Source organism: Canis lupus, chromosome 7 (assembly GCF_011100685.1).
Source record: "Canis lupus familiaris isolate Mischka breed German Shepherd chromosome 7, alternate assembly UU_Cfam_GSD_1.0, whole genome shotgun sequence".
NCBI classification, from domain to species: Eukaryota; Metazoa; Chordata; class Mammalia; order Carnivora; family Canidae; genus Canis; species Canis lupus.
This window is the reverse complement of record NC_049228.1, coordinates 38,205,439-38,228,652: the sequence shown is the minus strand read 5'-3', so window position 1 is coordinate 38,228,652 and position 23,214 is coordinate 38,205,439. Positions and strand designations below refer to the sequence as shown.

Below are 23,214 nucleotides of genomic sequence, written 5' to 3'. Positions count from 1 at the left end.
GCCCCGGGAGAAGGGCTTCAGGAAACTTCTGTGGTGGTGTACAGTAAGCCGCCAGGGTGGAAACGTAGCAAGAGAGAGATAGTCGTCGTGGTTTTATATATAGTACCTGTGTCTTCCGGAGACCTCGAAGCCCAGGGCAAGTGCCTGGTGAACTACCTTCCGACCACCCCAAGGGGCCGGGGTCTCCCTTCTCAGAGCCCGGGCCCCTGGCTGAACACCGTCAGGCCCTGGTGAGGTCCACAGCAGCCCAGGTCCCTGCCCTCCTCATCACCCCACGCTAAGTGGGCAGTGCAGACAGAAGGTGAAGAGAGCCAAGCCACAAATGCCACCGCTGGGGCCCCTTTACTGAAACAAATTCCCAGAGCAGGCACATCTGCAAGCACTTCCTGCTCAGCTGAATGAAGCATACCCATTTTGCAGCTGAGAAAGTCAAGGTGTTGAAAGGATGGTGGTCTGGGTGGAGGAAGCACTGGCCTGGGCGGAAGGGCAGCTGTCCTGGCCCTGGCTGCCTTGGCCCTGCATTCAGCCGCCACCTATCTGCTCAGGCTCCTTCCAGTCTTATATTACCTGGTCCTGCACAGCCTGCCAAAGCTTCTAGAAGGCCAACAGCGCTTTGCTGCCCTCAGAGTGAGAGAACGGTACAGGCTGTGAGTGTGAAAAATGCTGGGGAGCCACCGTGTCATGGGTGCCCTGGATTACCAGATGGGGGACAGGGAGCAAACCACAGGCTGGTCCTCTGCACACCCTTCCAGGGCAGCCCTTCTCTGAGGGGGCGCATGCATGAACACTTCCACCCACACCACACACACATGTGCAGTTGCACTCTTACATGCACACTCCTGTACACACACACAGACATGTGCCTGCTCCAGCAAGCCCCCGCTGGGGAGGAGACTCTGGACCAGCTGGCTGCTCCGGCCTCTCCCCATCTCTGGAATGCCCCTACCTCCCCAGTTCCCAGTTGGCTGCTACTAATCTTGTCTCCCTGGAGTCAATGCCTGTGGCCCCCTGCCCCCCTTCTGTCCACCTGCCTTGCCCCGGCCCACTGCACACCATGGTGAAAACCGGTTCAGAAATAGAGTGGGAACCAGGTCTGGAGAGAGCGCATCACTGGCCAACAGCCACTATTTTTAGCTCTATGTGTCTAAGTCCTCTGTGCCCCCTGTCGAGGGGTGACAAGGACTGTGTCCTCCCCACAGGTTTCCGGTTTTATCCCATTTTAGGTCCACCGCAGCCAGGCTCTGTCTCTATCTCCCCGCTCCAGGGCCTGGGACAGAGTCGTGGTCTGAATGAGTTTCTAACAAGGAACACACTCCCAGTTTTATAAGGAATTTGCTCGGCCTTCTGAAAGCATCCCAAAGAGCCTCAGTCACATTTTCTCACACCTGGCGCAGTTCTCCAAACAACCCCGTAAATCCATGGTTCACAAAGAATACCATCTTGCTCGACACTTGGCTCGGGCTTCAAAATTGTTCTGTTTCCTACAATAACAGCCAGAGAAAGCATCCTGGGGTCCTGATCAACTACTCCCACCTCGCAGACACAGTCCACCGTGTCCCAGCCATGTTTACTAGAACACCTTCTCCCACCCCAACATCATAACTCCAAAATGAGGGCTTGTGACCAGTCCCAAACCACAGGGACCTCCCCCCTGACTTGTTCAGAGAATTAGTTTTTTGAAATCCTGATGGTCTAATTTTCTCTTTTCGCTCAGCAGTTTCTCACTGAACTTGCCATCAGGCCATTCTTTGAGGCCAAGCTAGGAGGCCCTCAAAGCCATGACAAGTTGCCCACCCTCACACGGCTCAGGTACAGGGCCCGACACATTGTGCTGTCCCCAGATATTTCCAGTTCTTCTCCTAGACACATGGTAGGACTCAATGCCCCTGCCCCCTTCAAGTTAGGTGAGGACACAACACTCACCTGGCCAATGAAATATGAGCTGAAGAGGGGTGGCTCAATCAGTTAAGCATCTCTCTTTGGCTCAGGTTATGATCCTGGGGTCCTGGGATCGAGTCCCATGTCAGGCTCCCTGCTCAGCAAGGAGTCTGCTCCTCCCTCTCCCTCTTCTCTGTTCCCTACCCCCAGCTCATGTTCTCTTTCTCTCTGCCTCTCAAATAATGAATAAAATCTTTTGAAAAAAATAAAAGAAAGAAAGAAATATGAACAGAAGAGAAACGTGCTATTTCTTGGAGCTGAAGCTCTCTGAAACAGTATGGGATTCACCATATTCTCATTCTCTCTGCCATGGTGACCAGCAATGCTCGAGAGTGGCTGCCCCATCAGCCTGGGTGGCAGCGTGAAGACAACACATGGCAGAGTGCACAGCTGACCCAGCCCAGGTCTGCAGTATGGGCAAGAAGTAAACCTTTGCTGTCTGAAACCACGGATTGTGGGGCTGTTTGTTACTGCAACAGAGTCTCACCTGTCCTGACCAATGCAAACCTGTGATTGAAAAAATCCTCTGGTGGATGTGAACCAGCTTGCTGCTTGAAAGGAGGCAGCAAGACAACAGCAAGAGGGAGGGAAGGGGAGGCTCTGCAGCAAACTAATTGTCATTCTTTAAAACTACCTTGTGTCTCACTTTCGTGCTTGTGTGTGCGTCCTTCTACTCTGGATATAGTTCCCCTTCCTCTGCCTAGGTGAACTCCATCAAAACTCCATACAAATAGCACTATCTGCAATTTCTCTTCCTGGCAGCCCCAGAGAGAGTGGCCTTGGTCCTCTGCTTCCAGCAGGACTCTGGATGGGCCTATCCCCTGCCCACCTTCCCACACACACAAGCCTGGACACAGTACTGCAGCACCACCACTGGGAAGGCCGCATGGAGTGTCCATGGTTACCAGGACAAGTTCTAGAGCACCAGCTTTCCACCAGCGGCGATTTGCCTCTTGGGGCACATCTGTCAGTGTGTGGAGACAGTTTGGGTTGCCACAATCAGGGGAGGTGCTGCTGGTCAGGGATGCTGTTAAATATCCTAGGGTGCACAGAATAGCTTCCCCAAAACACAAAATTATCTGGTCCCAAATGTCAACAGTGCCAAATTTGAGAAACCCTCTTCTACAGTTTGAAAGCCTGAGTTCATGTCATGATTCTTGCATTACTGTGATTTTAAGCGTGTCACTTAACTCTTCATTCAATGCCCACCCATGATAGATGCCTAATAGGTGTGAGCTCTTGTGATCTGCCTCCTACCCTGAACTATGATTCCAAGAAGGTAGGAACTATGCTTTACTTACACACACATCTCCACCTGCTAGCATAACTTGGATCCGGCCAACACCCAATACGTGTCTGTGGACCATGTAAGGAAAGAGCTGACCCCAATTGCAAGGAGTGGTTAAAACCTTCCTCCAGGTCCCCAAAAGACAGTCTGTGCATCTGGTAAAACCTCTATTGGTTTGAGTGTTGAGTATCTTATGACTTCCAGTTCACTGCAAAGTACGAATGCAATTCATAGTAACTCTCAGTTAACTAGAATATCTAAGAAATGAGACTAACACACACTATCCTGGAAGAATGCAGGTTCACAGGAAATAAATTTTATAACTGTGATGCTATCTGGAGAAGTGACTTGAATCAAAATGAACTACTCACCAAGAGCCATAGCACATTTTATTTCTTCAACCTCAAAACAAGCATAAATATCAAATTTTAATTTGAACCAGGAATGTAACAAGGGTTTGTGTTTTTTTTTTTCCTCCTTCTTCCCTTAAGAGCATCGAATAAGTTCAAACCAGAGTCAAACTTGGCTTTCAGAAAGTACCAAACCAGAAAAAGATTCTGAACCAAACTATCATGTGATTCAGCTCCTTTTTTTGATCTTGGGCCCCATCAAATGACTGCTAAGATGTGCTGGAATATTCTAGTAGGCCATAGGGACTGAGTGGAAAGCCTGTGCTCATGTCCCTGCACGAGACCATCTCCACCACCCAGACTCAGAGCCTCATGTAAAAATCCTCCACTCGTTCTCCAAAAATCCTCTAAGCCCACGTAGAAAACAATTCCTCCTTTGTGACAGATTGTTGGTACCAATTTACCAAAGGAGATTTTGCAAATATTATACTTCATTAGACGGAGGAACAAACAGCCCCACCTTTTTTTTATGAGTCACTCAAGTGAAGATGTGCATTTCACACGCTGTGAAGTCACAGGCCTGTCACCAGGCAGAGAAGCAAAGGTGAATGCATCCTTAAGCAGATGGCATCCCCACCCTGCTTCCCGGTGGAGACCAGACCCTCCAGCAGACCCTCAAGCTGGCAGCCACCCCATTAACACTCAAGGCCACTTCCTGCAGCCTCTCCCAAGACAGGAGGCAAAAGGCAGAAAACCAACCCTGCTGCCCACCCGCCCACGGTGAAGGGGGTGATTTAGTGCTGGTTCTAAGCAGAAAAAGTACTTGGGTCACCACGGTTTGGAGCAGTTTTAAATGATACACATACTTTTTCTTCTCTGTTTTGTGAACACAAAAGGGGAAGCATTTCTGGGACCTTCAGCAGGACAGTGTTGCAAAACTAAATGCAAAGTGCAGGCCGGGCTGAACAGACCCAAGGGGAAGCTCCAAGGGGAGGCTGTTCCTCGGCCACTGTCCTTGGGGAGGCCCAACAGGAGGCCCAGCCAGGTGCCAAGGAGACACTCCATGCTCCTGCCTGTTCTTCTTTTTATTCCAGGCCCAATGATTAACAGACAGCTTCTCTTAAATATCGGCCCTGTGAGTCAGCCTTGGTGGGATCCTGCAGCCACAGGGGCAGGCAGGTGATGGTGTGGGTGGGTGGGGTCCATGGCAGAGGGGAGGCTGCAGGGGGCCATCACTCTATTCTGGATCAGAGGAGGTGGGGGCAAGATGGGACCTGAAGGGTGATGAAGCACCTCCCTAGGGCATAGAGAGGGCAGCACCCTCAATGGGGTGGTGTGTGTGTGTGTGTGTGTGTGTGTGTGTGTATGACGAATGCACAAGGCTTTTGACATCCTGCCCGTGTTTTACAGCACCTCTGGGGATTTTTTTTTTTAAAGCCAGATCATTTCACCGAAGAGGACGTACAGATGATAAGCACATGAGAAAATGTTCAACACCGTTAGCCATAGGGAGAAACAAATTAAAACCATGATAAGAGACCCATGCAACTCTGGAGCTGCTAGAATAAAGTTCAGTAACCATCCCCCCACCCCGACCCTCTCCCCCACCCCGTGCTGGCAAGGATCTGGGAAACCTGGACTGCTCACACGCTGCCGGTCACACGCTGCCGGTGGGAACACACAGGAGTGCAGTCACTCCGGATGCAGTCTGGCTTATTCTTTTTTTTTTTTTAAGATTTTATTTATTTATTCATGAGACACACACACACACACACACACACACACACACACACAGAGGCAGAGACACAGGCAGAGGGAGAAGCAGGCTCCATGCAGGGAGCCCGATATGGGACTCGATCCCAGATCCCGGGATCACGCCCTGAGCTGAAGGCAGATGCTCAACCGCTGAGCCACCCAGGCATCCCATTCTGGCTGATTCTTAAAAAGCTAAGTATGTGACTACCATATGACCCAGCAATTGCACTCTTGGGCATTCGTCATCACCAAGAAGTGAAAGCTTACAGTTCGCACAAAAACCTGCATGTGCGTGTTCCTGGCAGCTTTGTTCGTGGAGGCTAGACATTACACACAACACAGAGTGACGGCTTCATCAGAGTCTCAAGATGAGTGAAAAGCAAGGGTGAGCAATCCCACTTCCAACTAAGGTCCCCTGGAAGGCATGGTGCTCACCCCACAGGGGCTCGCCTGGTCTGCGGTGTCTGCTCACCACCCCTCGGGCACCTCCTCCATGCTCACGGGGGCCACCTTCCCATGGTGGCACTGTGGTGCCCCCATGCAAGGAAGCACCACAGCATCTTGCAGTTCCCAACCCCCTACTCAGCTCTGCCCACCAAAGCCATGCCAAGCCAGTCTCTTCCTGCAGGGAAGGAACTTCAGTACAACCAGGTAGTGCAAGCCTGGGCCTCCTGTCTACCAGTCCCATTGGAATAAACCTTCTTCTCTTGATGGTACCACATCTCCTAATTTAACTGAGGTCCGCAGGCAGGTACTGCCGCACGATGCCCTCAATTCCAGTATAGGTGTCACTGGTATGTCTGACACACAGCTTGTGTCACTCAGAAGGATCTGGAATGCCTGGGGGCCCTCCTCTTCTCCACAGTCAGGGGCTCACTGCCCAGCTCCGTGGGCAGCAGCGAGGAGCTCTAACTTCTCTGCTTCCCTCCCCACCAGGCCTGGGAGCTCCGAGGCAGCTCCAGAAGCTCCCCTTTGTTGCAGTTCTATCAATTGAGTGTTTTTGTACAAAGGCCCATTCACTGAAAAGGAAAAGAATCCTCTCTTGGTTTCACCTCTGAGAATAGAAAATTGATCTTGAACCAGACTGAAGCACGACTCCAGGGCAACTGTGTGAAGCCAACTCTCTTGCCCCCCAGATGGATTGTGTCCAAGGCATAAGCAACCCAAATGCTCTCAACCATCCATCGCTAAGGCTTCTGCAATGACCCTCCGTCTCCTCTGTACACAAGACAGCCAGTCCCTGATCCCCATGAAGCCCATGGCCCAGAACTGAACAAAGCCCTCCCTGCACACAGAGCAGCATCTCCTCTGTCCTCCCGGTGACCGACCAACTGACCCATGGGTGGCAGGGAGGAAGGGCTGGGGTCCCAGGCCTGCCATTTACTGGCTGTGCTGTGCAGATAGCAGCCTTGTGTCCATCTGATTGGCAGTCTGCTTGCTTGCAAAAATTAAATGAAGTGATTTATAGACAGTGCCTTGCACATAATAGATACTCTTATTTTATGACTATTGTGCACCCCAAGACAGCTCAGCCCTTTTAACAGCTGTACCACACAGTTAATTTATGAATCTTTAATTTTTTCTAAAGATTTTTTATTTATTTATAGAGACAGAGAGAGAGAGAGGCAGAGACACATGCAGAGGGAGAAGCAGGCATCATACAGAGAGCCTGACGTGGGACTTGATCCAGGGTCTCCAGGATCACGCCCTGGGCTACAGGCGGCGCTAAACCGCTGAGCCACCAGGGCTGCCCAATTTATGAATCTTTAATAACATCATTACTCCCGGTGACTTTCACAAGAAGTACTGACAAGCCAAGTTACTTCCATCCTGTCCTTCATGCAGTTGATTTTTTATGTTTTTTATTTTTATTTTTTGATTGATTTTTTTTTTAAAGTAGACTCCACGTCTAGCGCAGAGCCCAACATGGGGCTCAAACTCACGACCTGATCAGATATCAAGGGTCAGATGCTCCACAGACTGAGCCACCCTCGTGACCCCGTGGAGGGGCACCTCCATTCAGGACTTGCATTCTCCTCTAGAATACCTGGTTGTGAGGTCATGGTGAACTATTTCTTGAGGTTCTTGAATCCTCTTTCCAAAGTCAGTGTCATGTGTTCCCAAAGGGCAGCGGGAAGCCAGACTGGGATGCTTGGGGCACTTCCCTCTGGGCTGACCCACACGGACCCGGGGCTCCCTCCAACTGCAGCTTCTGGGTGAGCCTCTCCTGCCTTCCCCGCCAGCTATGTGGCATCTGGGGTCAGCGGCAGCATCGAGGCTAGGCCAAAAGGGACACCATGAAGGGCCTCCAGGCCTGTAGAACTGTGTTCAGCCTCTGGATTTGTGAATCAGCAGCCTGCAGCGAGGCGGAAGGCAGCCCTCCCGAGGGAGCAGGATCGTTTTTAATGTATAGTGTGATACCGCAAGGCAAACAGGGTCCCAGACACTGCTCCCTACGGCTTCATCCTGCGATGGAAATTAATTAGGGCACTGTGTATTTTTCCAGGTTGGGGCAATAAGAGAGCCTCTGTCCAGAGCCCTGCCACTCATACCACCTCTGAGGTCAAGGCTGCCACATACTAACAAGCTCTGTTAGTGGTTTCGTTCCTCCCAGACGCCAGCCTCTAGATCCCAGCAAAGGGCAGGAGTCTGGGGCTGGAGGAAGATGTAAGCAGAGGCCAGGCCAGAGACACATCTCTCCGGAAGGGGGTATGGTTCCAAAACGCCACAGGAAGAAGCCGACCCTTCAGGGCCTGGACACTGCCCAGAGGCTTGTGGGGACCAGCGGCAGGCAGGAAAGATAGGGACCCCAAGGGTTAACACGGCAGGCAGGCTGCCAGCTCCACATCACAGCCATGGAAGAAAGAAGGATTTGCACATCCTGTATTCCATGTGTAGTGAAGCAGAAGCCCGTGTCTGGCAGGCGGGGTGCCCCAGGCTGTGGCCACATCTGGCCCAGGCCCGTGCTGCTCTGGTGAGACTTGTCACCACACAGTCCCAGTCCTGCCAGAGCCTGGCTGGGGCTCCGTCCACCACCCCGGCCCTAAGGAGCAGCAGTGTAACCCAGGGGATACTGGGCAAGCTCTCCTCTGCTCCCCTCAGAGGAGGTGCAGGCGGCGCAAAGCAGCCTGCAGACACCTGCCAGCTGGGTCCTCAGGGGCCTCGGTTGGGTGCGTGCCGTGAAAGAAAGCATCTCCTTAATCTGAGAAAGAGCCTGCTCTAGTGGGCATGCACCCAGCCTGCCAGAAGGTATGGCATGGGGAAGCCCAGTTAAAACACTTGTTCAGAGACCCCAGGCCCTGAGAGCCTCAACTATGCAAAGTAGTGGCATCTCATATATGCATATATATTCCCTTCTCTCTCTTAGGAGCTGTGATGGGTGAACAGAGGAGCAAGGGGAGGGAGAGAAGGGATGGGGCTTTCCACACTCCGGAATGAATGCTGGGCCCTCTCCCTGCCTGGATGACCTCGGCCAGTTTCCACCTCAAAAACAGAAGGAAAAGAGACTGGTCCCAGGGGAGTAACCTGACACCTCTTGCCAGCAGTGGAATAGAGTTGGATTGTTTTTTTAGACTCCAAGTTCGGAGCCCTGGTAACAAAGCCTGACCTCTCCTGCAATGGAGAAACCTCTTTGGGGAGTAAATCCTGCCTTCAGTTTTGTCATCCTGCACGAGCTGTACTTGAGATAGGACTGGGGGCCCCCCCACTCAGCGACGGCGACTCCGACTCAGGCCCTTCCCCCGCTGGGTCCACGGGTTGCGCAGCTCACTTCATCTTCTCAACAAGCCAGGAGAGACAGACAGGGATACTGAGGTGGAGAGAAGTGAAGTCCCCCCAAGGACAAACTCAGGGAAAGAATGAGGCTGTGAATTCGGGTCTGCAGGCCGAGCCCCTGCTTCCTGCGCCTGTCCTACTCCTGTACCCATCAGAGCAGCCCTCCCTATAACCCGAAGGTGGTACCATCAGCCCCATCCTACAGATGTTGAAATGAGGGCCAGAAAGGAAGGCATTTCTCTAGAGTCCCACAGCTTGCACTCAACCCACTGAGGCCACACCAGTCAACTGGGGTGGGGACAGGCGGCCTTCCATCCTTCCACATCACATTTACATGCACTGTGTACACACTGCATCTTTTAGCAGCTGCCTGTCAATCTGCATGGAGTTCAGTGCAGGGCATTAAGGCTTGAGGAGGGGGTGCAGGGAGCAACTTGTCTCTTCCTTTCTAACCTCCTAAAGCCTTTGGATCCACAAGAGTCCTTTTGCTTGGCCACTTCTAACAGAGGTGGCAGCGTCCTCAAGGTCTCATCAGACTCCCTTTCCGGGGGCCAGTGCTCCAATTCCGTCTCCCTTCCCCTGGCTGCACAACACGCACAGGAGCTGCCTGCCTGTGTCACCTGCCAACATCAACTCATTATTTATTAGCTCCTCTTTCATCTACGAGCTTGTATTTATGGCCATAAGACTTGCTCTTGAGTTTCACAAATCTTGAGTCCATCTGCTGGCATCAGCTTTGCCTCTGAGGGCAGATCCCTAAGGACAGAGAAAGCATGCATCAGGCCATTCTCTCTCCAGCACAGGCGTCTGCAGACAGACACAGACATGGCACATAAGTGCCTGATGTCTGGGCAGCCACTGGGGCACAACATTTGCTCGTCAGCCCAGGTAGCCAGCTATATACAGAAGTTTCTGGATCTAGCCCAGGGCCCAGCCATACTTAGGGAATGTCCAGTCTATTACCTGCCGAATGTAACACCTGCTCTAAAAACTGGAGGCTTCGCTGGATTCCTCCCTTTAGCTTTCTAGGACGCAGAAGAGAAAAACACTGCGTGATATTGGAGAAAACCAACGCCCCCATTAAGTATCCTCAAACTCTAGATGAGCATGGTCTCCTCTCCATTATTCAGGAGCTCACAGCCCTGTGCCAGGAACATTGACCCCTACCTTGGGGCCCCCTTGGCACCTGCTCTGGCTTCTTGAACTTCCATCACTTTTGCTCCCCACCTATGTGCGAGACCGCAAAGCCCAGGCAGGATGCTTCGTCTGCAGTCCACTCTGGCTGAGATGGTGGTGCAGGCAGGAGGCAGCTGTACTGATGGCTCATGTAAAGTAGGACATGGATCCCAGAATGCCTACTCACTGCTGCTCCCTGCCCTCACGGCGACAACCCCATCAAGACTGGCCCAGTTGGGCAAGAGGGGACTGCTTCCGACACAGCCCTTGGCAACTTTTGGTTTGGCGACACAGACGTGGGACCATCTTGCATGAGTGCAGCCTGCCTTTGTCCATCCTCTTTCAGGAAAGCTTTCAAAGCAGCGTCCTGGTGCTCATAATTAAAACTAGTTTAGTCAGGAAAGACTCACACTCTGAAAATGACAGACGAGACCTCACTAGAGCCTTGCAAAGGCCACGTGAGCTAGAAAGGTTTTATCCATATACCCATTTCACAGATGAGGAGCCAGAGCCCAAAGAGGCCAGGTGCGAATCTGAGCAGCACAGGTCCTTCCAACACACTGCATTCCAGGAATGCACCCAGCAGAGTTCCCAGAGGAGGCCCTGCACCTGCCACCTGCCCAGTGACTTGGAATGAATAAGATACTCAATGCTAATGAGCCGTGCCACTGTGACGGTGGCAGGGAAGGGTGGAAGAGGCATTCAAAACATCTTAGACTAAAATACCAACTATGAACCTGGGTGGCTCAGTCGGTGAAGCGTCTGACTTCAGCTCGGGTCATGATCTCTGGGTCCTGGGATCAAGTCCTGCATCAGGCTCCCTGCTCAGTGGAGGGTCTGTTTAAGATTGTCTCTCTCCCTCTCCTTTTGCCCCTCCCCCTGCTCTCGTGCTTTCTCTCAAATAAATAAGTAAAACCTTAAAATAAAACAAATAAAATAAAATACCAACTACAAGGCATTCAAAATGTCCCCCACAGCAGCCATCTCTGCATCCTGAGATACTACTATCTTCCAGTAGTTTCCCAAACCTCAAGAGTGTTTTCCCAGCCTCCCAGCTCCACCACGCAGCAAGCACATTTCCTACCCTCGGCTCAGCAACCTGAGTGTCAGGATTTGCCGTCCCCACAAAACGTCCTAGCCATTTCTTAAGCTACCGGCTGCGGTTGGATTTTCCACTTGACATTGTTAAGCGATCAAACTGTCTATGTCATTGTCGTACACGGGCCTTTTCAGTTTCCTGCTACCAGATTCAGGTTAGATAAGCATTACAGAAGTGATACTTCCAAGTTCCTCTCTCTAACCCAGCTGGAGCCGTCTCCCCATAGCTAAGAGGTACACTTTATTAAATCCACGCTTCGGGTAGCTAACTTGTAAAAACACTACACAACAGTACACACCCACACAGAGCAGAGGATCAGACAAGCATCAGCTCCCGGACAGCTATGGAGGAAGCCCTTCTCAGGAGATCCTGCAGAATCACACACTTTACGACCCAGCCATCAATTGCCATAGAGAAGGCGAAAACAAATTGAGCTGAGCCTGGAAAGAATGTCAGTGAAATTGGAAAAACACTTGCTGGAAACTGCCTGGGGGGTGCAGTGACCTCCCCTGGACCTGCCCAGGCTCTACCAGCTGGCATTATACCAACAGAGATTGCAGATGGCCCTGGGGGATGGCCAGCCAGCAGATACCTCCTTCCCCATCCCTGTGGCAGGCCAGACCCTCCCTGCAGAGTATGAAAGCCATGAGTGCTGGTCGGATAAAAAGCTTCTCCTTGGAAAACACCAGTTTATTCATTTTGGTGAAAGTGGTGAGGGGGGCAGCATGCTGAGGACCCTTTACAACTAAATAGTTGTGGGTGCCCCCAAAACCAAAGGCACAAGTCCCCTAACCCCTGCCCTCTGATGCACTAATAACAACTTTACAAACGTGGGCAAGGGGAGAGCCCCCTGTGGGAGGAGCTCCTCGGGGCCTCACCCCACACCAGTAATATACCTTATCACCTCTAAACTGTGCCACCCCTAATCTTAGTCACCAGGTCAATGGAAATAATCTCCAGGCCTCTGTTTGAGACGCTGTATCAGTTCATTTTCCCTTTCCACCTGAACTTCACCACACACACACACACACACACACACACACACACACAAAGCTAGATTAACAGTCTAACAGCAAACTCAGAGAGGGAGGCTCTTTTTCACCCCTCACCCCCACCCTGGGCTGGGTGAGAAGTCTCCCAACTTATTCCAGGGTGGGGAGTAAAAACGTAGCCCCCCTTCCTCATTAAATTATACACAGAGATTACTTGCAGAGGCTGGTTCTGCTTGCTTACTGGCTGTAGCTCCTAGTTTCTGGTTCCTTGTAAAACTTAGCTGGTTTAATACAAAAGAGAAGTAAACATTTCAGGAAATAAAAAATGTCGTATTGACTAGAGGCCTGCAGAAGACACTTCCACTGAATGGGCTTCCATGAAGTGATAACAAGCCAATAAAATGCCCAAGTAAAGCTCAACGGAGGGGAAAGATCTGATTTCTAACAGCTAATTCTCAATGGAATGGTCGAGAAACACACCAGTTAGTCAAAAGTCTGTGTGTTGACTTCTTACAAGTCACGCTTCATCAGAGGCCCGCCAGGTGTGGCCTTCAAGGGAGAGCCTCAGAGGGGTCTCCCCTGTGAACACAGGGTGAAAGGTGCCAGCACAGACCCGCAGCATGTACTCCTACAGGCGACCTATTTCACCGTGTGTCCCCCAGATTCTCAGCCCTAACGGACTCCCATCTCTGAGACTGGACGCGAGGAAACCAGTCCAGGAACTAGAGACGGAAGAGGCAGCCAGCCTGGTTCCCGGTGTCCCACCTGGTCCACGGCCTGAGGACTCACAGCTGGCCTGGAAATACCGGCCTTTGAGAAATTCATTGCCTTGCAGCCTTTTGGGCTGGGGCAGAGTCACTTCCCAGGATTGCACTGGGATGAAAATGGAAGCACAACAAAATCTGAGCATTGCTACAGAGCGTTTCTGGCAAGGGGCCCAGCGGATTTCCCAAGCAGACACTGGGAAGGTCTCCCAAGCCCACCTCGACTAGCACCTGCTGCTGCGGACAACGGTGCCTCCCTTGACACTCAGAGGCCCGCAACATCACACCTGTTCTCTCCACCTTCCCTGGGGGCTAGCAGGCCAGGTGCAGAAAGGGATGTCACTGAGTCTCCCCAACCCCGGTCAGGCACCCTTAACTCTATGGCAGTGAGGTCACAGGAGGAAGCAATGAGTTCACCTCCATCCTCTTTCTTCTCCTTTGTTCTCCACCTTCTAGATGATTCGACCTTTTCCTTCATGGGTAGACAATGCTGCAAGGGTACCATAGCTCATCCATCCCTCCCTCCCTCCCTTTAACAAATCTTTTGAAAACATGCACTACATTTAAAGCCCAGGTTGATCTCCCAACAGAAGCAAGGAGCTTATATACTAACTGAGGTTTTTTTTAAGATTTTATTTACTTATTCATAAGAATACACAGAGAGGAGAGAGAGAGGCAGAGACACAGGCAGAGGGAGAAGCAGGTTCCATGCAGGGAGCCCGATGTGGGACTCGATCCTGAGTCTCCAGGATCACGCCCTGGACTGAAGTCAGCACTAAACTGCTGAGCCACCCGGGCTGCTCCTAAATCAAGTTTTTTAAGTGAAAAGAAGAGTAAATGTGGTCTTGTCACTGCATTGAACATTCTCTGGCCTTGCCTTCCTCATCTGTAAAATGTGGGTATTGGTGGATATGAGCTTTAGAGACTCTCCCGGATCCAGCTCTGCCTTATGAGAACTACATACACTATGGAAAAAGCTCTTGTTTTTTTAATACCAAGAACTGAGGTTCAACTTCCTAATGGGATCATATACACGCCTGGTGTCTTTCAGCCAAGGAGACCTGAACTGTCTTTCAAATCATAGTTCACTCCTGGGAAAATGAATGACCAAGGGTCTGGGAGCAGCACAGTGGGACTCAAGGTTGGTGGCAGAATGATAGCAAGTCGAGTGTGAGACCAAGACAGCAGGTTTTTCCCAACCCCCGGGGTGGCCTGGAACCATGTGTCTGAGGGACTGCTACAATGCTGGTGCTCCTGCTCTGTGTGTCGGGACCACCTACAGGGCCAATAACCTCGATCCATGAAGTCAACAGTATGCCATTCCATGAAGTGCATGGTCTCAGGAGGGCCAGACATACAAAATCCCACATATCCAGCTGTTGAAATGGCAGGCAGTTGGTGCTCTGAATGGTTTTTTGTATTATGAAAGAATTCACATTTGGGTTTGGTTTGATTTCCTAAACAGTATGCTCCTCAATTCGTGAAAAATACATCTTTCCCCAGGCTGATTCTATGTGGCCAGGGAAAAATCCCTGCAGGGCCCACTGTGCACAACCTGCAATGCCCAGACCTTCCATAGAACCTTCCACCCCAAAGGCGTGACCACAACATGGTCTAGGAGTTCAAAGTTAATTCTGAATCACCTGCTGATGATCTGCTGATGATGATGATCTATACAAGTTTTTTCTACCAAAATATAAAATTCTTCCCATTAAATACCTCAAAACTCCTCCTTTAGCTAACTAAGTTGAAACCTGCCAAAATAAAACAAGCCTCGACAATCTTATCGATACCCCTAGGAGTATAAATAAACAACACAGAACTAATCTAATCTGTGACTACATTCGACCGTACATGCCAACAAAATCGGAGAAGTGACTTCAGCGCTTTAAGAACAAAAGCCCTGAAAGTGATTTATTTGACACCTGAAATGCAGCTCTCTAAAAGCAGCACCTGGTTAGTTTAATAACTTGTGAAACCCAAAGGCCAGGTAAACCCTAAGCTGTGCTTCTGTGATGCCTCCACATCGATCTCTCTTTTTCTCTATAGCTCCCCTTTGATAAAACAGTCATCTGAAGTGTTGGCTCTGTGCAGGACCACCTGTCTGCAAACTCAAATATCTAAGGGGGTCAAAGCCCTCAGGTGATGGAGTGCATCTTTTACTTTTCAGGTTAACATTTTGGTATCCAACCATTACGTTTGTGAGAATCTTGGGTATGAGATTATTTACGAGAATCTCAGGTATGAGGGGACCTGGGTGGTTCAGTGGTTGAGCGTCTGCCTTTGGCTCAGGTCGTGATCCCAGGGTCCTGGGATCGAGTTCCGTATTGGGCTCCCACAGGAAGCCTGCTTCTCCCTCTGCCTATGTCTCTGCCTCTCTCTTTGTGTCTCTCATGAATAATAAATAAAATCTTTTAAAAAAAGAGAGAGAGAGAATCTCAGGTATGGCATCGAGAATTGATGATGCTTTTTCCATGTGATAGGACAAAGAAGCACTCTTCAGGTAAAGAGAGGCAGATTGATTAACGGGTCTTAAGTAAAAGCACAAAGTTAAACATGCCCAGTTTCAGCCTCACTGTTTGAGAGCCACACTTTCAGACACCTTGACGCATACTTCACAGATGCTGAGTTTTACTTCAAAAGTCTAGAATTAAACAGCCCCAGACAGCCCCAGGTCTGCCTATACAGAACTAGACAGACCTCCAGGGGATCATCTTCATGCAACATGCACATTTTAAAAGGAGGAAACTGCACCACAGAGGTCGTCCTGGGGCCTCTTTCCCTCTCTGAGTCTTGGTTTCCTTCTCCCTAAACAGAGCAGAGTAACACCTGAACCTCACATGGATGACTCGGAGTCGTCCCAGATCGCAAGGGTCAAAGGAGCTGAGGCCATGTCAGAAAGATCCTCCCCACGGACACGGGAGAAAAGTGTGCCCCATCTAAGGCAGACACATGTGTCACCCGAACTCCAAACCACACAAATCTGAGCCTTCTGTAATCTCATCTAGAGAAGGATTTTCTATTTAAAAGTTCTCACCATTACATTCTTTTTTTGGTAAGTACCCCTCTAACACTTTTAGATTTTAACTCGGTTTACCCAAAATAAAAGTTTTATTCTTCTCAAAACCACATAAAACCATTTTAACCTTTTTTTAAAAATTCTTTTTAAGTAGGCTCCACACCCAACGTCGGGCTCAAATTCATGACCCTGAGATCGAGAGTCACATGCTCCACCGACTGAGCCAGCTAAGTACCCCCACATAAAACCACTTTAAATTGTTTGAATTTCTTACTCTGTGTATTAGTTTCTCTCTCTCTCTCTCTCTCTCTCTCTGTCTCTCACAAAAGCAAACCAAAACAAAAAAACACAGAACTACTCAATATTTTTTAGAAAGGAAAGGAAACGAAATTCCAAGGGCCCTTAAGAAATAGTAAGCACTGGTGAGGCTCAGTCGGTAAAGTCTCTCTCTGCCTTTGGCTCAGGTCATGATCCCAGGGTCCTGGGATCCAGGCTCGCACTGGGGTCCCGGCTCTGCAGAGTCTGCTTCTCCCTCTCCCTCTGCCGCTGCTCATGCTTGCTCTCTCGCAAATAAATAAATAAAACCTCAAAAAACGGCAAGCATTAAGAAGGGCAAGGATTTTGTATGATATTACTCTATGGATCCCCTAGGCAATTAGGCCAGGGTTTTGTTTTGCTTTCCATACACATAATTGATAAGACAATTTTGGAAGAAATCAATAAATGCTACTTTTTAGAGTAAGATGCATGCATATCTTAACTCATGGCATTAAGCCTGGGGTTTCCTAATGGAATGACAGAGGGAAGGCAAGAAGTGCTGATGGGATTTTTAGTTGTCTTAAAGAACAAAAAGCAAGAACACCACCCTTGCTCAGTGCAATTCGCTTCTGTTCAGATGGCAGAGACCAGTTAGTGTGAGCGTGGCTAAGTTAAGCCCTGGGACACAAGGCATATAATACAATCACTTCTGAGCCAATTTCGAGCATCTGATCCTTTACGAACAGACAGGTATGAAGCCTGGGAGCCCTCTCCTTCAGGGACAGGCCTCTGTGTCAGGCTGTCAGAAGCAAAAAGCCTACACTGTGGGTGTTTCTCCCTTCCAAGTACTAACCAGGCCCGACCCTGCTTAGCTTCCGAGATCAGACGAGATCGGGCGCGTTCAGGGTGGTATGGCCGTAGACACTGTGGGTGTTTCTGAGGCTGTCTGCACAGCTCCTGCTGGTGGAAGCAAGGGAGGAGACCAGCCTTCCCAGCACATTTCCACCAGTGAAAAGGCTGCTGCTGATGTGCATAATCTAAATGGCTAAAGAATCTGCAGAGTGCACTCCCAAGCTACCTGCTTTTCACTTTGTCTGCAACCACAGGGAGGGCTTTGGGATTCCGGTCCGCAGGCCCCTGGGGCTTCCACCCATGATGAGTGGGAGAGACCCAGCTTCAGGCTTCCCTGGACTGTGGCCACGGCCAGCACAGCTCCCCACAGTCACTCCTCCGCAGAAAGAGAGGAGGCGCCACACAAAGCACGACAGGGTTAACTCTGAGGAAAGGTGGGTTCTCAGTGTGGGGCTGGGACAGGGGCACTTGGTGACTGGCAGGCTGAACGTGTCATTTCAAATCTGTGAGCCAGAGTGGGTGTTAGTGTGTGTGTGAGAATATGTGAGGGTGTGTGTGAGGGGAACGTGCAGGAGTCAGTGTGAATGTATGTGTAAGCATGTGTGAGGGTGAATGTATATGAGGGGGAACGTGTGTGAGCAGAAGTGTGTGTGGGGGGAACATGCATGAGGGGGAGTGTGTATGAGGGTATCTGTGAGCACTGAGGGTAAATGTGGGAGTGTGAGGTCGTGAGAAATGAGTGTGAGCACTTGAGTGCACTATGAGAGCAAACACATAAGAGTGAATGAGTGAGTGTGATCACGTGTGAGCATGAACATGAGGGTGTGTGAGCATGTGAACGTGGGAAGATAAGGCTTGTGAGCACTTAAATGTGAACATGAACATGTGAGTGTGTGAATATGTGAGTGTGAGCATATGTGAGGGTGACCAGGTGGGGGTGTGTGAGTATGTGAGTGTGAGTGTATGTCAGTGTATGAGTGGGTGAGTGTGAGCATGTATGAGTGTGTGAGTATGTGGATGTGAGCGAGCATGAGGATGACAGGTGTGTGTATGTGTGTGTGTGTGCAGGTAAGTGTGGATGGAGCGTGCGTGAGTCTGAAGGGCTGAGAATTGTGCACCCGCAGTGGACTGCAGCCCTCCAGGCAGAAGCAACAGAGTCCCCAGAAGAGAAGGGGTTCCTCAGACAGCACCCGCTCGGGTTTATCTATAAAGCACTGAGAGCACAGCCAAAAGGCCCAGTTGATCAAGATGTCTGGCCTTCTGTAGACAAAATAGCAATATCAAGTAATCACAGATAAGGTTCCACCATAACAATCTATACAAGAAAAAGAAAACCCACCTTATCGTGCAAGCATTCACCCAAAAGCTGAAAAGTCCCTAAGATCCCATAATTTCCAGTTGGCTGCCCACCCTTCCCCCACACACTCCCTCCCCACTGGCCCCTCCCCACCGGCCTCACGTGACTCAGAGTGAAGCTGGAGGGGATTTTTCCCTGGCTCTCCTCTGTGGGTGTCTGAAAACCTTTGGCAAGGTGGGAAGGAGGCTGGATACCAGGCAGGCCTCCTTTTTAAATTTTCATTTTAATTAATTTATTTTTAAATGTGGGGCTTGAACTCAGGACCCTGGGATCAAGACCTGAGCTGAGCTCAGGAGTAGGAGGCTCAACTGTCAGACCCTGCCCGCCACCACCACCCCCCCCCCCCCCCCCCCCCCCCCCCCCCGTCGCCTCACCTCTACCTGGGGACCTGTCTGCTAACAGAACACCACTCAACCATCTGACCTCTCAGTTGGCATCCCTCTGGCAAATGAAAAAAAAATTAGCACCCGTCATTATTGATCTCCCCTTTAGCTGACTTCCTGACAACAGTCCTTTTCACACACCGGGACACAGAAGCTGTTTTGAGAAACAGCTAATAGGAGCTGCTAATCCACCACTAGAAAGGCCCAGTGGAAAGCTGGAGAACAAGTTAAAGCAACTTTGGCCGTGCCAGTGACACTTCTGGGTTTTAAAAGCCAAGGGGAAGAGTGGAACGGAGGACCATCCCCTCCACTAGGCCTGTAATTGCCGGCACCAAGGTAGAGAGATGTGAGTCCCACCTGCCAGGAGCAGCACTTTACAGCTTGTCCACCTCTTTCCAGGTGTACCATCCCTCCCCCAAAGTTGGAGTCCCGTGCCCGCAAGCCCTGGCCTGCCACAAAACGCCAGGGTGATGGGGCCCGATTTTGCATACACATTTGCCTCCCCTATTGTTGGCAGCAAGCGGAGTCTCAGGAAAAGCAACGCCTGGTCTTCAAAAATTCAGACTGTGATGAGTTAAGTGGGAGTCAAGAAGAGGGGCGTGCTTTGAGGTCCAAGATACCTTCGAGAAGGATGCAGAGTAGAAGCTTAAAGTTCTGAGTGGCCGTGGTCAGAGATACTGGGGGACGATGAACAGTATTTGATCTTCGAGATGAAGCCAGAAGGCTACCTACTACGATAAAAGGCAGACTTTCCCCCAGGGTAGCACAAGAACCGCCCCCTCCCCCAACCCCCTTGCGCACTGAACTAGGAAATTCCCCATACTCTGGAAAAGTCAGAGAAAGTCCGGACCTTTTCAGAAGTGCTAGCTTCAACTTCAACGTCTTCTGTAAAACACTGATCCTCCTCAGAGTGAAAACAGCCTGCAACTGAGATTCACTACGTAATAGAAATAAACTCCTGTCTACTGCCATGACCAGAATAAGATGTCAGTATGATCAATCAGAACAAATGCACTTGAAGGGCGCCTGGTGGCTCAGTCAGTTGAGCATCTGCCTTCAGTTCAGGTCATGATCTCGGGGTCCTGGGATCAATTTCCGCATCAGGCTCCCTGCTTATCGGGGAGTCTGAGTCTCCCTCTCCCTCTGCCCCTACCCTCACTTGTTCTCTCTCACTCTCTCTCTCAGATAAAAAAAAAAAAAAAAAAAAAAAAAAAAAAAATCTTAAAACAAACAAAATGCATTTGAAAACATACCTGAGAAGTACCAATACCAGCCAATAAGCATAAGCACATGCATTAGGAGCTATCTACCCTAGACGGATCACCCAGTGCCTCGCTCAGGCATACAACCCAGTATAACATTCTGTTATTTTAAAAAATTGTCTGCGTAGCTCAAAGCATGAGTTTTGTTTTTAATTCATACATCAAACTGTATCTTGGTTACACAGATCCCACAAATACTGCAATGTCCTGACTTAACCACCTGAGGCTGGGTGGTTCTTCACCCAGTCCACGGGCCACAAGCATATCTACAGGTTTCGGAGCCCTGTCACAGAATCACATGGCTCATTTTCCTGGTCTATTAGTAGAAGCAGAGGTAACTGGATGACCTTGTCAGTTTTCCTTCGCCCAAACGTATCACACAATTAAGTGTTTCGCTTGATCAGACAAAAGCTATGCTCAGCAGCTCTGTTCATTATCTTCGAGGATTAATCGGGAAGCTTCTGGTAACACTCATGTATACTATCTCCCCGAGAAGTGAGTGGTGACCTGACAGGGAGGTCCCGTAAAATACTGTTTTTTATGATGTACATGGAAGTAGCCATCGAAGTGACTCAATTCACTATCCAAGCTACAGAGTGCATGGCCAGTGTGTAGGTACCTCCCCAGCAAACACCCCAGGAGAGGATCCTTGGTAAGTGGAGACTGCCCCAGGGCCCTGATCAGAGTCCTCTGGACTCAGTAGAGAGGACAAACAAGAGGGGCATGCAAATGAGTTGAGGGAAAATCTCAGAATGAGACTTACCACTCTGGGCTTCTGCTGGTCCAGGGTATGCAGGAAGGCAGAGTTGGGATCCAGGCAGCGCTCAGGGTCACTGGAGATGTCCTCCTCCGAGTCTTCGTAGGAGGAGGAGAAGCCAGTGGAGGAGGCAGAGGAAGAGGACAGCTTCCTCAGCGGCAGGCTACCCCGAGGGCTTCCCTGTGGGTCCTCCAAGGTCCCGTCCTCCTGGGCACCCATGTCGGTAATGATGACAGCAGGTATACTGCTGGGGCTGCATGCCTCTTTCAGGGAAGGCTGGTCCTTCTGATCTGGGGAGAGCAGCTCAGGGCTGGGCTGGGTGGCTCTGTCCTGCTGGGGGCTTCCCCAAGGGCCTTCCGAGGGTACCCCTGTGCCACACGTCCAGGCCAGATGGGCTGCCTCCACCGGCTCGGCCACCCTGTCCCCTGAAAGGCACGGAGGTTCTTTCGGATCTTTTGCGGTTTCCCAGGAAGGCAAAGGCTCCAGCATTCCACCGGAGGCAATTCCAGCCTCCACCTCCCGGGTGGAGGCCCCTGAGCGGAGGTCCCCGAGCAAGCCCAGGGTGGTCGTGGGCGTCAGAGATCCTTCATCCGCCCCCCTGGAGTGCTGCGGGGGCTCCCCAACCACCGGGGCCCCACCCCGGGTCACCTCGGGGCCTCCTGAGGAGCCCGGGTCTGGGAGTGGCCTGACCCGGCTCTCAGAAAGCTGCGAGGGTGCGTTCACAGTCCCGTCCTCGGGCCTTCTGGCTTCAGGCGCCTCGGAGCCCCGCACGCCACCGCCACCGCCACCGCCACCGCCACCGCCACCGCCACCGCCACCAGGCGGATCTTTTTTCCCCATCTTCCCGGGGGGCTCTCCGCTGAGGGGCCCGCCCCTCTCCGGGGCCAGGCTTGTGGCGCTGCCCAGAGGCTGCCACTGACTCTGCACCGGGGGCTCCCTCGGCCGCTCGGGGAGGCCAGGGTCGTGTGCATGGTGTGGCCCACTGGCTGTGGCTCCCGCTGCCACCTCTGCGGCCATCGCTAAGTGGACGCCGGGCAGCCCCGACGGGGGAGCCGGGCAGCTGCGTGTTCCCGAGGGCGGAGAGACCCTCTCGTCAGTTTCCATAAGTCTGGGTGAGCCACAGTGGGGTCTGGCGGGGCTCCCCTTCTCCATTCTTGCAGAAGCTGCTGCACCCCGCGCCCCTGGTTCCGACAGGGCGGCCGGGCCAGGAAGAGGGGCCGCCCCCTCGCCGCCCTCGGAGAGGCACAGGCCGGGCGCCCTTCCTCTCCGGCCAGGGCCGGCCTCCGACGTCTCCGGACATTGGTCCCCCCACGACTTTGTCCTGCGTTCCTCGCTCTGGGCCAGGGCCCTCCCTGGGGGCTGGCTGCTGCTGCGGAGGGGGCACGGGGAGGGCGAGCGAGCCCTGCCCAAACGCGGGCTGCGGGGCGCCAGGGCGGCGGAGCTCTGCGCCTGGATGTGCGCCTCGAACAGGCCCACTTTCTGGTTCACCTGCACGTTCTGCAGCTCGCGCTGCAGGATTCGCAGCTTCCTCTGGGCCTCCTCGGGCCCCGGGGGCGAGAGGGACGCGGCGGTCACCGCCTGCTGCCCGTCCCCCGGCGGGCGGCCCGCCCGACTCGGGCTGCTCAGGCTGCCCGCGCCGCCGCCGCCGCCGCCGCCGCCGCCGCTCAGCCTGCGCCGGCCGCTCCGCCAGCCCCCGGGGCTCCCGGGCTCCTCGGGCGACGACGACTCGGCTGGGGGGAAGAGGAAGGAGGCGCCTCTCCCGGGGCTGAACACGCTGCCGGGGCTCAGCACGGCCCTCGCGGGCGGCGGGGGCGTCTCGCTGCCGCTGGGCCGGGGCCCGCCGCTCTTCACCTGCTCGGCGCTATTCATGATCACCAGGCTGTTGAGCGCATAGCAGTACACAGCCATAGTACTGGGTCCGCCGCGGCTCCCGCGCGGGCTCCGCCGCCGGCGCCTCCTCCTCGCGCGGCTCCCGGCTCAGCCCCGGAGGCCCGGCGGCCGCGGCTGGGCGCGCCGAGGCGGGGGCATGGCCGGGGCTGCGGGCGGGGGGCTCCGCCGAGGGCCCAGCCCCCGCCCAGAGCTCCATACACTACAGCGCCGCTGTGGAGACACAAGGACGACAGTCAGGACCGGAGGGGCGAGGGCAGGGGCGAGGGGCGGCGGGCGCTGCGCTGTCGGGGGTCGCCGCCG

At 52.3% G+C, this 23,214-nt stretch overlaps 1 protein-coding gene and 1 long non-coding RNA gene across 5 annotated transcripts in view; one reads left to right on the top strand and one right to left on the bottom strand.

Annotated features, from left to right (window-relative positions):
• ITPKB (inositol-trisphosphate 3-kinase B) overlaps positions 1-22,999 on the bottom strand; it is a 91,478-nt gene extending 68,479 nt beyond the window's left edge. For 3 of the 4 annotated variants that reach the window (XR_005362270.1, XM_038542809.1, XM_038542810.1), the window contains exon 1: positions 21,031-22,999. Coding sequence is in view for 3 of the 4 variants with exons in the window: in XM_038542809.1 (XP_038398737.1) it covers positions 21,031-22,932 (1,902 nt within the window). In the remaining variant the exon portion in view is untranslated. The remainder of the gene's footprint in view (positions 1-21,030) is intronic. The other variant, XM_038542808.1, reaches the window with a different exon arrangement.
• LOC111096715 lies at positions 7,446-8,994 on the top strand. The gene is made up of 2 exons (XR_005362272.1): positions 7,446-7,547; positions 8,699-8,994. It is a non-coding gene; the product is annotated as an uncharacterized LOC111096715 (long non-coding RNA).
• Positions 23,000-23,214: the final 215 nt, after the last annotated feature.